Consider the following 18,361-nt stretch of genomic DNA (forward strand, 5'->3'; position numbering starts at 1 on the left):
TTTTGATATACTGTAAAGGCCAAGATAAATCTGTTTCTATTTCCTTATGAACATAAGGAAAGAAAACAGCTAAAGCCCCTCATACTTTGTGCCCTTCTTTTTCCTCATCAACAGAATTGTTGACTGTGAAATGTAAGGAACAGGTCTTATGTCCCTTTACTGAGTGGAATATGGATTTACTTAAGTGATGGTGTGGGCATGAGAGAGTAGTTCCCTGTCTGTGCTGGACAAGGAATATGGAGAACATCTTTTGAAATTGCCTGTGGGGATTTCAGTGTTCCAGGTCTGTTAGCCAGAAAACACGCTTCAGAGCTGTGATCCTCAGTTTAGTTTTCTTTATCCTGGTAAGAAATACATGTAGCAGAATAGGACCCTCACTCTAATTGCCTCAGAATGAATGAAACCCAGCAGATCTGTAGCTTTATATTTACTGTATTCAGAGCAAAGTGAAAAGGGAAACAGATGTTCACAACTGAGATTTTGAAAGAAAGCTCTTGGAGTGTTTGGATGGGTGGGGGAAACCACAGAAATAACAGTGTTCCAACTTCTGTACAATGCAAAATAGTAAACAGGGCTTACAGTCTGGAAATGTAGAGTGTAGCTTTCAGACTGATGCAGGCTGTAATTCCTGTCAGCTGAGGTGTCCCTTCGGAGTTTCATTTGCAGTTATATGTTTTGCAGAAGAACATATTCCTTCAAAGGCTGAAGTGCCAAGAAAACTGATCCAGGAGAAAGTTACCACTGTTTCAGGTAATGAAAATATTTCCTCTTTTTTTTTTTTTTTGTGTGTGTGTAATGCACTTTCTTTTTACCTTTATTTCCTTGTCTCTTCCCTTTGCTTTGTTAAAATAATGTTTTTATAGCTCTGTAAAGCTGTCTTTTTCATCTGGGTATTTGATGGCAGCAAAACTGCTTAGCACCACTTAGGATGCATGAAAACCACTTGAGAAGGATTTATAAAGTAAGCCAATTTATACAAGGTATTCCTTCCTGAATTACTTTGTAATGACTCAATTAGCTTTCATTTCTGCACAAAGGAGATTTAGTTGCATAAATTAGCTTATCATCATTGAGGAAGTGTCACTGCTAAAGGACAGTTTATAGATACAACATGCAGTTGCTGTCAAACCTATAAGAATCTAATATAGACATCTGTGTATACTTTGTGCTTGAGCAGAACAGACTTCTGCCATTCAGAGACTAACAGGGGACAACAAGTTGCCCAAGGGACTGGCAATGTAGACGTCTCTGAAAAGGTCAACTTGACACAGGCTCTGACAATCGACCCAAAGCTCTGTCTTCTTTGATAAAAATCAGATAAACTTAAGACCACTAATTGATCTGCAGCCTGTTTAAATGTTGGCCATGCATATCTTCAGTGCATATGATTACCACAGAAAGCAAATGAATTGGGTAAGAAATGCCAGAGTCCAGTGACAGCAGCATAAAAATTGGAAAAGGACACAAATGCCCAGAAAGGCTGTGAAGGATGTTCTCTCAGCTTTAGCTTGGCAAACTGCCCTTGTGCTAATTATCTCTGGGACTGGAAAAATAATACCCCATGTAAAGTCACATGGCCAGACAACTTTTCTTGACAGAAAGGTATTTCCAGTTATGCTTAAAAACAAGATATATTTGTGCTTCAAGGGCACAGACCTCTAGATAAACTGTTGGCGATTTGACACAGCAAGTAGAGAAGACTTGCTTCTTATCAGACCTTAAACCTTTTTGAGATCTGCTGCATTGTAACCGTGACCTGCACTGACATGCAAACTGGCTCTCCTTCCCCCATCGTACTTAATACACATAATTCTTTCAGGGCTGTCAAGGAAAGGGTGGGCAAGAAGAGTTCCTTTAGGAAGTAGCTCTCCAGTGCTCTTCCTGTTGCAACATGTGGAGAGGAAACAGAGGCCTGATTTCCTGAGCCATACAGGAAAGCAGGAACAGGTTGCTGTGAGGAGTTTTGGGTTGCTTTTCTTGGAAAGGAAACAAGAACCAAGTCATCAGATGCTGTTAGCATTGTGCTCTGCTAAAAACATGTGTAAACCAACATGACTCATTACAGCCTTAATATTTAGTACTTATTTAGACATTACTGTAATTATAAGTGTGATGTCATATTGGAGCATGGGGTCAATCCAATTATAAAGTTGCCAGCAGCATTTTTTTTTTTTCCACTAATATATCTTCTTGGAGTTCCTACTTTTAGGAAATCAAAACCTTAGCATCTTCGTTTCTGAAAAGTTTCAACTGCTATAAGAGCAGCCTTACCAGTCTTTCTAGTAGTTGTGTAATGTGTTTGAAAATACCAGTTCTCTACAGATACCAATTTCATTTCAAGAAGTAATTTTCTGATCTGATCTTACTTAGTTAACTATTTAACATTGGAAATTTGTTTGACTTTTAGGGCTCAGTTTGCATGAATATTTCTGATAGGCATCACGTAATAAATATGTAACTTGAATCAGTAATATTTCATGATTTTCCACACAAGCAGTGCATACATTCTCAAGTTTAATTTATTGCCTAAATTTATTAAACCTGAAAATATTCTGCAAATTGTTTTTGAGCTCAACCTGTTAAGTGCAAAACCTTTCTTTTTTTCCTACTCTTTTCCTGCCCTAACTTAATGTGTACTTCAGTTAATGTGCAATGATGCTCAAGTCTTGATACTGATTGTGGCTGCTGGATAGCTTTATATGAATTGCTAGTGACCTAACTATTTAAATATACCAAAGCGTTGAAGAGTTTCAGTTGTATAATATAGTTTGCTGGACCTTTTTTGATATCACTATCTACCCATTATCATTTCCATAATCACTATTTCAGTAAGTGTCCTTTTCTGTGCTGTCTCAGTGTAAATGATTTTAGAGTAACTAAGGACCAGTAGGAGAGGGTAAGTGAGAAAGATTATACTGAACAAATAAGGCTAGATTAGATGTTACGTCCGCATAAATACACTGCAATTGTTTTCCCCTTATTTCATAATTTTTCTGGAATGTGGGAGAAAGGGCAAGTAAGTAAGTAACAGGCATTCTTTGCCATTTAGGACATCATCAGGACAAACAAGTAACTGTTCTTTAACAGAGCATGTCTCATCTGGGCATTAAGACTCAACACTGACAGTCTAAATCATTTGTGTAAGACACAGTCATTCTGGTACTGTTAATTCTGAACTTCACCTGTCTACCCACCTTTAAGCCTCCAGTATGGTAAATACTGAGCATATCATCTCTAAAAGAGGATACCATTCACCTCTGTCAAATATTGTTCCTGTGTCCAGATTCATAAACTTCAAATCTGACGCTGTAAACTTTTGAAGAATCTGATCAAGGGTCAAGGAATATGATTCAGAATAGCAAGCTGTTTAATATACTGGGCATTGGACCACAGTGGTGAAAAGAAAGCATGTATACATGTTCATTCCATAAGCAATGCGTAAGCAGGTAATATAACTCTAGCTCTAAGTCACTACTGTTGTAGGGTTTGCTAACAATGTTAAAATGGAAGGTGAGTGGAAATCAGGCACAGTCACATTTGTTCTAATGTTTTAAGTAGTGCATTTCTGTATTTGGGCTATAATTCCTGATTTTATTTTGGTCAGTTTAGTGTTCTGACAGGTTTGTGCTCAGAAATGGCATGTGCCAAAATTGTCAAAAGGTAGGGGTCAGGAATGGAACAGCCTGCAGATAGATTGCCTCAGGCTGCAATGGGACAGCATACTTAAATTGCTCTGAAATAAGTACTCTTAATCTGCTGTTTTTTTTTCCCCAGGGTTTGTTTTTGTCTGTCTATTGAGGCTTTTAGAATATTCTTATAATTTTGATTTCCCTTGAATAATCCACGGGTACTCTTAAGTTTTAAACAGTCTACAAGATTTGAAGAGTATGCTTGATGATACTTGTCATATTTCTTCAAGCATTTATTGTCAGGTGCCAGTATGTTTCAGTGAAATATGCAGGCTGTACCTACTGTCAGAAAGGCTGGCAGCCATTGCTGTTTGATATGTCAAATAAACTCCGAAGTGTTTTCATCAGTATGTTGGAGAAAAATATCTGTTTTTCCTATTACTGTTGCTACTGGAAAAACAGAGACGACAGAAGAAAACCATGTAAGGAATTCTTTATGGAAGAGTTTTGGAAACTGTTGGATAGTTCATCTAGATATCTGTCCTGGAATGAAAAAAGTGTTTCCTAACCTATCCAAAATCCTGCTCAGTCATTTCTCGTGATTGGTAATATTAAAACCAGTGGGTAGGTAAAACCAAATTGCTTTCTACTCGCTGCTACACATTTAAATTTTCTTTGGTCTTGTCTTACTTGTATTTGTGGCATAAGTGATCATGCCTTCAAAATACTACAGGCTTTAGTTTAGTAATTACATCATCATAGTACGTTTAAGGCACACAACATTTCAGAGTGTGTAAAAATAGAATGTAATTGTGACAGAATAATGCCAACAAATCAACACCTTTTGAATCTGAACTGTAATGGGCACTTAAGTTCTAGATGCTAAATCCACCAGCTGTTTTCAGGTATTGCATGTGTTTAAGAAGGCCCACGTAATTTCATTACTGTTATAAATGCCAAATTCCTTTACCCAGGTCTCCTGGTTCTGATTTCTTCAGTTCTGCAGAGGCAATCAAATGAAATTTGGCAGGGTCCTCCCCAGCTGAAAGAGGGGCTGAAGTAAGAAATAATGGGCTTGTGTTTTGCAGAGTTTTTTTTTTGCAGGTTTTTTTTTGGTTCTACCTCTGTGTTTGTGAAGTGCTGTGAATCATTTTATGAAGTATTTTTCCCTTTAGATGTATAGATTCTGGAGTTAAATTTACAATTAGCTTTTATGCGTGCATAGTTGCAGTTAAAGAATTTTGAGAAACTTGTGCTGGTGGGTACAAGATAGGATTTCAAATATGAAATTAAACCTTGTTGGAAGACCAGCACAGTTGTTCACAAACTTGCACTGGCACTTCCAGTCCTTGTCATTTCTGTGCTCCCAGTATACTGGTATATGTTTTTGCTAGAAATGTGGCTTTCTGATTTAAACAGCTCTGTCTTGTGTTGAATTCACAAATGAGGGCACAGAACCATGGTTAATCTTTAGGCAACATCTTCATTGTTGCAGTAAGCTTATTTCAAAACACAACTTTTCCAGTGGTGCTATGTTGTTAGTTGAGTTGCTTTCTCACTTTAAGGCTTAATTAAATGCTCATGATGAACATCTAGGGAGAGATGTGTCTCACCTGCTGTGGGATCTCTTCTGTTGCTGATGTTCCTCATGCAACTCTCAAGTGTTAACAGGAGGTACTTTAGGCACACAGAGGTAAGAACAGAACTCAGAGTAGTAAAGGTCAGAGAGAAAAATCATTATTCATTTAATTTCAGTTCTGAAGAAGTAGAAGTCCTGATTAATGTGTTTTAAACCAAATCTGATGAAAGATTTGAAAGGTAGGATATACCAAAATAGCTCTTTTTTTTCTCATGTGGCCTTCCGTTATCTTTTATGGCATAGAACTGGGAACTGGGATCAGTGCAGTATCAAAAGACTGAGGAGAGGTTTGATTTAATACTCATCACAAATGAATTTGGTGTTAGCCCGTGTTACTCTTTATAATTATCTAATGCTAAACTGATGAATTATGAACTGACAAATAGGAAGGACCAAGATTTGGAGATGTAAAGTTTCAAACTGATTCCACCATCCCCTTGAAATAATCCTGCCTATTCATTTTGCAATAACCAAATATCGCATTTCTAAATGGTTGGGAGTTTCTATGTACGTGTGTATTGCTGCTTTTGGTGTGGTGAAAGGAATTTGTGCACTGGTAGCACGAACGCCCCCTAGTGCTATATAGCAAGAGGCAGCTATTAATCACCAGTTTATGGAAAATTAAAAAGTGGCTAACTTGCATAGCAACTTTAAATTCAATATGTAAATATGTAGCAGTATGACAGTATTGCCATCAAAAGAAGACAGAAAAGAACATGGACTGAAATCGATAAATAGAAAACAAGCCCTTCTTGCTTATACAGGGAGTATTAAAGTCTCTATCAAAGCAGGAACAACAGTACTGCCTTTTTTTTTTATAGCGTGACACTTTATATGTCTTGATACTTGATATTTTAGCAGGATTTTTTCAGTAATAAAGTGAACCAATCGTGATTAAATTGTAAACTATAAATAATGATGTAGAGTGCTAACGATATGCAAATGTAACTAGTATATGCTGGAATAACCAGCAAGCCTGCTGTTCAAGGATCATATAACAAAACTAAGATGACAGCCTTGATCCAGCCAGTTCAGTGATATTTATGTTATCAGAATTAGAAGATAGCTTTCCAGTGATGTAAATTATTAGTACATATACATTCTGTCTGGTTAGTGTATACATAATGTAACTGGTCATCTTAGTGGTATTGCTTACATTCTTTTTACATTAACTCATCACACTCCATTCTCATGGAATTAAAAACAGGAAATAGTTTGCAGTGTAACAGAAGCAGCCAGTGTATTTAACCATGTGCAAGCGCTGTGTTTCAGTAGATGTGCTCTGTATTGTAAGTGTATGACAAAGCATTTATTACTGTGTTATTGCCGTATTACAGAGCAAAGAGTGCTAAATAATCAATCAGTTAATGGTCTGTATGGCAGCTTGAACACAGCACATCCATTGTGCTTATGCTGTTAGAAGGATGAGTTTATGACTGTAGTGTAGTTGCATGTTTAGCCAGAGCTTAATGTCCTAAACTGGAGCTGACACAAATATTTTTAAAATGCAGCTTCAGCAACAGTTTCCAAGTTCTCCAGTATTTCAGAAGGAACAATCAAGGATTATCTCAAAGGTTCTTAGAGAAGTTATTTAGTTTTGTTGGAACAGGAGAGGGAGGGGGAGCCTATCACGAAATACTTACTTTGGCTTCCTTTCACAGATTATTATTAATTATACTGTAACAACTTTATCAGTTTCAAGTTGAGATACAAATATGGCTTGCTGGAAATATATTCTAGAAGGAAACTAGCTGCTTTAAGTTGCAGCTGGAAAATGCTTTGAAAACCTGTAGCTGCATGTCTTAAAGTGATAGGACTTGCAAAAGAAGGGCTTGCACATTAGTCTTGTTTTCCACTTCCTTTTGTGGTATGCAGGAACTGTTTCTAAAAAGAGGAGTAAGAAGTGTGCTTTAATAAATTGCTTTGTACTTTAGTCCCTCAGTCTTTATCCTTTTGTGATAAAATGCTGTTTTCTTTGCAGATAACAAAAATACCGATTATGCCAATTTCTATCAAGGTCTGTGGGACTGCACAGGAGATGTACCTGATGAGTTGACATTTAAACGTGGGGACGTTATCTACATTCTCAGCAAGGTATGGGATGCTACTGGGGCTACATAGTTGTAAAAAGCCGGCCATGCCAGAAGGGCACATTCCCACAGTTCTATGGGGGGAAACTGGCACTCCCTTTCAGATCCTTTGTTTACAATCAGATATTCACTGCAATTAATTACTTTGTCAAATGAACTATAATCGCATTTAAAACATAGCTGTGTAACAGGAATTGACTTAAAAGCATGTTTATTTACTTATTAAATCTTGGCTACCATTTGTTAACTGATTTAATGGGAGACAATGTGCTTTCTGCTTGTAAAAGTTAACCTTGTAGATTTTCAAATTATCTTGTATGTTACGTTTTTTGTTTCCTGTTTTATATTCCTGACTGTGCTGACTCTGACGTTTTGGGCATCTTGCTACAGAAGGTGGTCTGTTTTTTTGAACTATGCTTTCATCTTTGCATGTATATTGTAATTGTTCTGACAGCTCAGATTCCAAATTTGTTTGCGCTGACAGATTTGGGCAGTTTTTAATTCACCACTTTCCTGTTTGCAAAGCAATTGAGAAATGTAATTCCTCTCGTCTGAAGTGATGATAAGCAGTATAAGTATGAAATTTTATTCTACATTAATGTTGTTTAATTTTCTTATTTTTCCTTAACTGACCCCATTCCCCCCTCCCTCCTCCCGCAAAACCAAAACCTCCCCTAAAATAGAGATCAAAATCTCCCCCTAAAATAGAGGTCCATTGAAGTCTACTTCTGAACAATTCATCAAAGAAAACTTCTCTTTTCAAGTTCTCATTGGAAAAAAACCCACCTTTTAAAATATATGTAGAATACATATCACAGATGTAATTGCTGTTCAGTATAATTAATGCCAAAGATATCATAGGTCATTGAAATATACAAGTAGGTGCATGCAAGCTAAAGGCATCTGTCTCAGTTTCAAACTTTTCAGTTTTATCATGATTGCTTTAAATCTTCACTGATACCTTTAACTACAGTGTTTCCGGATAATAAATGTAACAGCTTCTGTTTTAAATAAATTTAAGATTTATGAATAGAAAGATGGTCCTATATAAAAATGTAGAAGATATATTACTAATGGTAATGTGACCATGTATGTCTTTAGAAGTATTTCATTGTCACTTAAATTAATAACTGCATTGCATCACTAAAGGCCGGATAACACTCTTGGATTAGGCAGACTTTCAAGCAGTTATACAGCATCTAATTTAAAATAACCACTTCTTCCTGCGCTCCCTCTCCCCCAAAAAAGCCCATGAACGGATTTTTTGCACTGTATGAGTTTGGCCTCTTTGTGGGTTGTACTTTTCTGGTTCTGGTTTGTGGACTATAAAATCTTAATCTTCAGTTTGTAGGTAAAAAAAATCATTTACTCCTTCTCCAAAAGAGCAAGAAATTTAATCTAAAATATGGAGCCAAATAGAAAAACAGTAGTTTAAGCTGTCCTCTGTATATCAACTGTCCTGTGGTCATGCCCTGATTAATCCGTAATCGGTCCTTGAAACAGGCTTGCTGCTGATCCAGATATATAGAGCCTCCCTTTCGGAATGATTTCTACTCCAAAATACAGCCCAGAAAATTCAGTCCCGTTTCACTTAAAGATTGTTACAGCTTTTTCAGAAAAATGATCGTTGGCCACTGCTGTCAGCTCTAAATTTAGGGTCCTTGGAGGGGAAAGTGCCAGAGAATTATCCATCTTAACCCTCCGCTTGATTCAGTTTCAAGGTCTGATCATTTACGAGCTCTTTGTCCGGTAAGTGGAAATATAACCAAAGGGAAAGTGAACCTAACCATTTTGAAGTGGGTCGAGACTTTTCTTCATGGAATATTCTCTAATCCACAACATTAATACTCGGATTTTGTGGCAGTCGGTAGGAAGCCTTGGCAATTCTTTTATTTTTTCACACCATCTAGTGGTTGAAAATGAGAGATGCAGGTACTGACAGGAGGCGATGTGAATGGATCCAAAATGGTGTCATAAATTCAGCTTCAGCTTGAACTCGGCTATGGCTTTATTGCCTTTCTATCATATGTCAGCCAGGCATGAACATTACTCTTGAAAATCACATTTTGCTGATAAGGAAGTGAGTATGGGTACAGCAGTATTATAGTAGGAAGGGTGAAGCATTAACAAAATAGCAAGTGTATTTGTGCAACATGTAATAGTTCTTTGTTTTACAATGAAATATAAAAGGTATAGCTTGCTCTGACGAATCTGATAAGATAGCAATAGGTGTGCCAAAGCAATATATTTTTACCTGCTTTCTCACATACCTTTCTGAGGGGAAAAGCGACACTTTTGTTCCAAGACATGAGATCATTAATACAACGGAAGTAATTCGGAACCAGTTGAGCAATTTGGGCATGGATAGAATTTAAATAAAGCAAGAGAAGCAATATGTTACATGTGTGTTTCTAGGTGAATTCCTTTTAGAAGAATGGGCGCAAGGTTTGAGATTGGCAACATTTGCGTCCTAAAATAGCTAAGCGTTATGCAAAGACAGATCCCCCCTAATTTGCTTTAAATCAAAATACAATGTTAGTGCAGTGAGCATGGTTTGCGTGCTTTTACTCTGATAATACAAATGTCGATGCCTGACTAGTGTAATTACTGTAGAAAAGCATGTTTTCCTTGTTTCACAGGTACATTAAAAAACTATTTTAGCTGTTTTTCTAAATCTTCATGTTAGTTGTTGCTTTTGTGTGGCATCAGTCCTATGGGCTCTTCCAAAAAAAAAAAAACCAAACCAAAAAACCCAAATGTTTTTTAATCTGAGCAGAATTAACAGAACTGTTGAAATAAGAATTGTTAGATTTTCTTTATTTATAAAAATAGTTAAATTTTCAGATTAATTGGTTAATGTGTCTGTACAGACAAACTTGTTGGTTATTGGTTTAATTCATAATATTCATGAGTACTATATGTATTATTGAATATATAAAAGTGGCTTTCATAACTTATACTGTGAATCATATGAACGTTCAGAAAACTCTATACCCCTCTCCTGCTATGCAGTAGGAAACATTTTATAGCCATACTGATAGAGGGACTCATTAATAAGATTTATTAGTTAATATTGACTTTTTAATTAATACTGACTATTAGAAATGTGATACTTGGGCTTCCTGTTTTCTAAAACGATTATTGCTCTTAACTCCCGTTCATTTATGGGCTTGCCTTTTTTTTCAACCCCATATGATAAATGGGGAAACAAACTGTGGCATAACAATCCTTTTATAAGTCTTTCATAGCTCTACTCAGAAAGTCAATCTTCAGAAACAAACACAACTGTGAGTGGAAATAGCTATATTATTATTCCTTTTGTTAAAGTTTGTATGCACAATTTATGCATGCAGCACTTCCAGTATTTGTTTGCTTTAGGTGCGTGTTTTGTGCTGGGAACTTCCCTAGTTTCATCAGCCAAATGCAAGTAGTAATGGAAATTAACTTATGTTAGCAGGTGACTAAAGTAAATGTAAAATTTATTTATGTTAGTATGCTTTACTTATGCTTAGTAAAATTACTTACATTTCTTAACTTTGAAGCTAATTTGATTTCCTTCTCATTTATATTTATATTTGCATTAAAACAATAAATAATACTTCAAAATCAGAAATTATATCTTAAGTGGGAATTCTCTTTCCCTTTTTAGTATTTCAGCACATGCTAGTGCAATATCATGCTGCTCACTCTTTTATTTATGATTCATGGAAATCATATCTATGACTTAACCCTTTGCTCTAGAGTTTTCCATACAAGCAGAGTGTTAACTCCATCTAGATTACTTTTATTCAGTGGTTGTACATTTCCTGTGTGGCAGATTTTTGTTCTTTCAATACAATAAACGTCTGTTAAAGTGCTCACATTTTACTAAGCAAAAATACAGGTTGAGCAAACAAACAAAATCTCCATACTTCAGATTACTGCTTATGAAGTAAAGCACACCTTAATGGTGCAGCTGTTTCATAATCAGTGTGAGCATTTTGTACATTATCTCTATAATCTTCATAAAATGTATTTATTTGGTATTTTTCAACATGGTGTGAAAGGCTATTTTTTGACAGATCATACTGAGATCCACATTTAATGGTAATTCCTCTTTCCATGACCATACTGCCTATGTCTACTCTAGCAAATAGGGAGTACCAATAGGAACGGATTTGCAGAGTGAAGCACTTAGTGCTGAGGCGCTGGTGTTCACACCGTGTGTTTTCAAAGGGCTTTGATGTCCAAAGAGGTCCAGCCTGGTTTAGTGAATGAGAACACATTAGTGATTGGAACATACTGAAGTGCATCTTTCATTTAGCTTCTGAAAAAAATGCAGCATGGGTCCTCTGAGACTGATGACTCTGTAAAGTGAGCCAAGGTGGGCAAAGTGGGATCACTGGGAGATTCACTTCAGTGGGATGCTTCTGATCAAAACTAAAATGCAATACAACGTACATTTCCTCCTTCTGGCTTGTTTAGGTATATTGCTTAAAGGGAAAGAAATAGGTATATGTTTAAACATCAGATAGGAGCAAAGGCTTTTAAATGGAAGGTTAGTTAGGACAGACTAATGCAAAGCGATTGTAGCTCTGTTGGTTTGTATCCTGATTATATGTAAGCACTTACCTAACTGATCTAAAAAAAATTCGCATTGTGCTATCTAATGGAAAATAAAATGGCCTTCTATCATTGAAGGTGTTTTCAGGGGCCAGTTTTGGTTCAGAATTCAGGCTACTTACCCTGATTTTATATTGGAACTCTTTAATTGGTGTCTATTTTGTCCCACGTCATTGCAGGAAGTAAAACCTAATAATACAACTGTACAATAAATCTATGACTTACATTCTTAAAGATGACCATTTTATTGCTGTCTTAAAACAACTCTACTACCTGTGAAGAAGTCTAATTCAGTTATCTAAAATGTTTGTCATTTTCTGCTTTTTAGAGGAGATGCTATTCTGTGGCAAAAATGCTCCCTGGTTGATAGTGTATCATCCAGCAATTACACCAAAGGAAGTTCTAAAACTTTGAACTAGTCTGAATCTCCTGGATGAATTGGAGATGTTTTAAAATATTATATTGCCAGAATTGCCCCCTAGGATATTCTTACTAAAAATAAAAAATTCTCCCTGCTTCCTGCACATCTTTAGCTTGATGGGAGAGGCCCCTTATTTTAACCCCAAACAGGCCTACAGATACATTTGCCTTTCAGTTTTAAAGTTTGCAGATCTTCAGCCAGTAAGTTTGTATTACTTATAGTGCCACTGGAAGAGAACAGGAGAAAAATTTTGAATTCACACACTTCAGTTGTGTTTCTTTAAATACAACTGCATTGTTTTCTTCAAGGCATTGAAACACAATGATGATTTTCAGCAACTTCTTTATAGAAACAAAACAAAAACTCCTACCCCACAAAACACAAAAACCATACCATATGTATTGAACAATAGGGACCAATTGCATAAGGACCAGATGTTCTCAACTTTTGCTGAAGTTAATATGGTGCGAAGCATCTGGAGATCCTCATTTGCACAGAGGATCTGTTCTAAAGGTAGAGACTGTTTTGGAAATCCCCATGAGTGTAAAAATTTTATCTTCTTGCATATCAAAATTCTCTTCTGCATAGTATAGAAATTGTGGACTTAAAAGGTATCTGTAAAAAGCAGGTAGTGTATTTCTACCTTACTGTGATTTCCCCAAGCGCAAAAACTTTTACGATCCATGTCTCATGGAGTCACACACATACGTATCGGTGCAGGGAAATTGGTGGGATGGGGACACGAAGCAGCATCTGCTCACAGTGTGTTCAGTTGAGAGCATTTCAAGAGCCTGTAAACCCTGATGGGATTGTTTTTCCCCTGCTATCATAGTGCTCTGTACAGAGTGTTTTGCCAGCACGTTAAAAGTTGTTAACCTGTTCCTTGCTGCACTGTGGAATTACTTCACTTTGGTTAATAAATTTCTGCTTAAGGGGAAGGAAAGTAAATCCACTCTGACAGACAGTGGAAGTAGCTGAGAAAGCACTTGGTCATTGTTAAGGTGGTTGTTTTGTGTTATTTGGCATAATATATTCCTTTGCCCTGGTGCTTGTCTTCCAGGGGTTGCGGTGGCCCCTTCCTCCCCCTGCCTCTGCCTAACATTGCCTGGTATGGCAAATGTGCTCCCAGTCACATGGCAGAGCCCCGGCCGCACACTTGTGCATTCTCCTCATTGCAGGGCTGCTGGATCTGGCCCTGCCCCCCTCTCCTATCCCTCTATTTGCCTTGGAGCAATTCATTTTGCAGTTATTGAATTTCTTTGGAGAGTTATTTTCATACAGCGAGCATCACAGCACCTCTGGATCTTGATAGCATTTCTACATACAGAGAAAGAAGCTTTGTGTTAGTAATTACCTAACATTGTCAGGAGCTGACTGCAGGCCTCTTTCTAGTGATAACAGAATAACCACATAATGTAGCTTTATAGCACATGATTAATAGAAAATAATTACACATCCTACAAAGGGATGCAATATTTCTTATAAATTGACTACAATGGTTCCTTAGATTAAAGGACTCTTCATTATTTTATCAGTCCTTCTGAAGTATAGTCGCTTGCCTATGTTAGCAGTGATGTTAAAACTGAATGCGGTGAAGGATACCAGATGGTAAACTCAGGGGTACCTGAGATCTGAAGCTGATGCTTGCAAAAGCACTGTGATTCCCAACTCTTAAGAATTCATATAAAACTCCAAACTGTACTCGTATCCTTATGTGCATTATTCATCCTTTCCCACAAATGTGGGCTTTAGGGTTTTATTCTACACATCTTAAACAGCAGTAACAGGCATATGGACCTCACAACAGCAGTGTAATAATTAAATTATATTGCTATAAAGCAGTTTATAGTTGCTAATGTTGATAGAAACAATACATCAATTTGGATTTTATATGTGACTTCAAAAAAGGAATGGTGGTGATGGCAGGGAGACTGCTTATCTGCCTGACCAGTAAGCACTTTTTTGTGGTACTGAGGACGGAAAGGAGTGGTTAGGAGTTTAAAGAGAAATGTCTGTACTTTAATCAGTCTGAAAAGGAGTGCTATCTAATTATTCTAAACCCTGAGATTAAAGTTTTATGTTCTTGGTAGCGAGGTATCTGCATTATATTTTTGTTTGGGCTTCTACAGTCTGCAGATAGTTTAATTGGGATTCATGTTGCTCTTGAGACCCATGCAAAGAATAGTAATGTAAAGTAAAAGCTTCTGTGTTGCAGTATTGTCTGTATGGTGTAATGCTTGCAATGAATCCTTAAATTCGTTTACTAGTCTGTTACATCAACATCCATTTCATCTTCTCGCTTAGCTTCATGCCAGAGCAGTAAGTGGTGTATTAGTAAGTAGCAAAACCCAGAAAGTTTTCAAAACAGCAGCATGCTTTTAATTTTAATTTGAGGTATCTGAATTGTTTCTTTAAAAACAATTGTTTCTAAGTTCATGTCGTGTTGCTAAGTGGAACATTTTCAATGGATAATGTAGTCTACAGGCTTTTTCTGTGCCATTTGTCATATGCAATTTAATGACTGCTTAACTAAGCCACTTCCCTCATTTCATGTATTGTTTGTTTTTTTGGCTGATGTCTAGCAAAACTTGCTTAATCACTTTTGTCAGTCACTTCATGAGTTCCATGTAACAGCTTAAGATCTTTTGTTGCTTTCTCTTGGAGAGATTTATTGCTGAGATTCCAGTAGTATACGTGAGTACTGCTCCCTTCAGCAATTTCCCACTTCAGTTTAGAAAACCAGTTTGTGTATATAACCAGTGCATTGTGAGATAAACCACAGATCTTAAAACAAGCTGATCAGGAACATTATAAACCTCAGTGTCAGGTTATTATTTAGCCTTGAAGGATTTGGGGTGCAAAGTGTACTCCATGGGAAAAGTTATGAGGAGTTCTTAACTTCTACGAAGAGCAGTTTGCACTGAAGATCAGGTCCAGATACCTCTAGACTTTCAGACCAGCCCCAGTCCCAGCAGTCTGTTTGGCAGTGGAAGGGGGAAGAAGGTGGAGTTATTTTTGCAGCTTTCTCATTTGTATGTTCGCATCAAAACCAGAGGTTTTCCTGCTGCTTTTTCATGTGGATTTTCTTTTCTTACCGCTTACTGCAGTATTTTATGGGTAGTAGGATACAATATGTTAAATCGCCAGTTCACTATGAAGAGAGGGAAGAAAATGTTTAATTTAAGACTGGTGTTCAGCCTTCCACAATAAGTAAATATAAAAGTGTGTGTGTGCCTGCATGCAAGCGCGTTTAAAGCAAATAAAAAGGCAAAAAACCCCCCTACAAAACACAAAAACCCCTGAGCCCACGTGAAAGTGGGCCATCAGCAGGGCTTCATTGTAGTTAAGCACAGGGAGAGCTGAGTACACTAAGCACCTCATAGCACCCTAGAGAACTCTCTACCCAGCCAAATATGCCAGCAGCAAATCATTATAGCTCGGGCTCTAATGAAACTCCATTAACCCTTAAGCTCCACTTGACTATTTATAACCAAAAAACTTTATCTACAGCCAAAATAATAGCTTCATCTCCGTGGGACCATTAATTCAAAATCCTACAGCCTTTTGCTTTTCTCATTGGAAGAGCAGCGTAGCAGCAAGCAGATGTTGCTTACCAGAGATATCTGTGTATTTTGTATTTTCCGTGTTTGTTCCAAAGTAATTTCTGTCTTACTAATCATTCAATTTTGAATGGGGTCTCTGTTTTAATAATGCTTCATTTGTAACTCAATATATGTGTGTGTGCAATTTCAGCTGTTACAATTTATTGAACTGCTGTTAGGATTGATCTTAAAATATTTACCTCTTAGGGAAAAAATTAAATTTGGATCCCACAATACTTGGTATTGCTTTTGGAAGATATTACTTCTTTAAACTATTATAATTTATTTTGTTTCATATTTATCTCACTAAGCCTAAACAAATTTCAAACAAAAGTACATTAGTCATCTGTCAGACATATGAGATCTGCTGTAGAATTTTCTGCAAGCCTAAAGCAAGGGTAGACTTTGACCATAGAAAGAGATTATGTAGTAGACACATAGCGTTCCCTTCACATCTGAGTGAAGTAGCTTTTAAAATAAAGTTGATTGCAAGTTTCTCAGAGTTTAGCCTTGTGGTACTAAAAGGATCCCAGTTGATTCTTATAGGTCAACATTGCGCTATAGCTTCAAAGATAAGGTTTTCTGTTGGTGATGAATAGAGGATAGAGGTCAGCTATTTTTAGTAGGTGTTATAGAGAAGCGTGGCTGTAATTAAGACATTTTCCTGAGCATGCCTGGCCTTCTTAAAACTTCTGCGTTTGCCTAGCAGTGCATGTGAATGCCTCCAACAGAAAGATACAATGTTTTAATTTTCAGTTGAAATGATTATAACTGTATATAAGAGAAAGCATCCATAAGGAGTTGCATACAAAACTCTATTGCATTTATATCAGACTAAAGGTTAATATTGCATATTGTTTTCAATTAGGAGTACAATAGATTTGGCTGGTGGGTAGGAGAAATGAAGGGAACCATTGGCTTGGTGCCTAAAGCCTACATAATGGAGATGTATGATATTTGAGAGGCCTGGGTAAGTACATTTTAATCCAATCTTCTGTAATGGCTTATATGTTCCCTTGTTCTCTGTTTCATAAGTATTTCATTCCTGGAACCTTTGCAGGAGTCCTGTTAACATAAAGATTATGGCAAAATATATTGAAGGTTCAATTAAAGCACTTTTTCTTGATCTGTATGAAATATGAAACCACAGTGTACAAAAGATGATGTATTTTATAACTATGTTCCTTTTCCAGATTTTTTTTTTCAGTAGAATTCATGTGCTTTGTAGTTTTATTACTTTAGTATACATGCATGTATCTGTGCAGAAAACTGTGGAAGGGGATAGATATTTGGTCTGGGTTTGACATGTGTGCTTGAAGTTTTCTGTTTAATGATGAACTCTCAACTTCCTTCTTCCTAATCAGGAGAAATCTGCACTTGGGAGTCGTGTGCAGCTGCAGTTTACAGACCCAGCCTCCAAAAGAAGAAGATTCTGCCGTACACGTTCTGTGGTTTCAGTGAATGTAGTCAGATCGTTGCCTTGTGTATTTTAAGCATTAAAAACTGTAATTGATGATAATTCTGAGGAAATGTTCTTCTTCATCACTTTTCATGGAATTGTAGTGCAAGGAAATGAAGTAGATGGTAATTAACATATGGGGCACAAACAGCCAAATCGTGCCTGTTGCCTTTTCCTTCAGCATACTAGCAGCACTCTGCATAGCGATGGGTTTGAGTTCTTTCAGGGAATTTCCTCAGATTTAGAAAAAATAATCTGAACTTTGAAAGTAGAAAACTGCTACTCAGTTCATGCATGCATTAACCTTTTAATGCTCACTGTACATTTTGTGTGGTTTCCTAGAAGAATCAAGCAAAATTTACGTGTAATATTGCAAGTCTTCAGGGTATTTTGTTTCCACATGTTCTTGTATTTTGCTTTAGCCAATGATTTATTTTTCTCATATATTCAGTATTGCATTGTTAATTATTATTTTGTTACCACAAAATGAAGCCTTGGCTCTTTTGCTGGTAGTAAATCAGCCTGCGTGGTAATGCTGCCCTGATACCATTCTCACTTGGAGATAGGAGTGATGTGAAAATTTATAAAAATCAGAACATATTAAACCCCACAATTTTTGCTTAGTCAACATGAACCAAATGGCAGCTAAGAATGATTTTTATCTGTGGTAGTGTAAGCTATTTTCTCCATACCTTATAGATACTTTCACAAAATCTGGGTACCTTGTTGATAGGTGGAATTTCTGATATAAGTTGTGTGCAGCAGACATCTTCAGCTCTACGTGGATTATTAATAGCTTCCAGTGTCAAACCCAGCTCTTTGTGGCTAAAAGCACCAGTTTAAACATAAAAAAGAACAGTAGAATACTGTCACTTGTGGGTGAGGGGTTGGGCAAGTCAGAGTTAATACTTTAAATGCT

The 18,361-nt window shown here is 36.8% G+C and overlaps 1 protein-coding gene across 3 annotated transcripts in view; it reads left to right on the plus strand.

Annotated features, from left to right (window-relative positions):
- Nucleotides 1-17,502, plus strand: part of SKAP2 (src kinase associated phosphoprotein 2) — a 114,725-nt gene extending 97,223 nt beyond the window's left edge. For all 3 annotated transcript variants that reach the window (XM_061375087.1, XM_061375089.1, XM_061375088.1), the window contains 4 exons: nucleotides 682-750; nucleotides 7,250-7,362; nucleotides 16,852-16,953; nucleotides 17,348-17,502. In XM_061375087.1, coding sequence (XP_061231071.1) covers nucleotides 682-750; nucleotides 7,250-7,362; nucleotides 16,852-16,944 — 275 coding nt within the window. In that variant the 3' untranslated portion in view covers nucleotides 16,945-16,953; nucleotides 17,348-17,502. The remainder of the gene's footprint in view (nucleotides 1-681; nucleotides 751-7,249; nucleotides 7,363-16,851; nucleotides 16,954-17,347) is intronic.
- The last annotated feature ends 859 nt before the right edge of the window (nucleotides 17,503-18,361 follow it).

The sequence above is a fragment of the Neopsephotus bourkii genome, unplaced genomic scaffold (assembly GCF_033783945.1).
Source record: "Neopsephotus bourkii isolate Nb327-2 ecotype Australia unplaced genomic scaffold, CSIRO-AGI_Nbou_v1 NB_1656, whole genome shotgun sequence".
Classification (NCBI taxonomy): Eukaryota; Metazoa; Chordata; class Aves; order Psittaciformes; family Psittacidae; genus Neopsephotus; species Neopsephotus bourkii.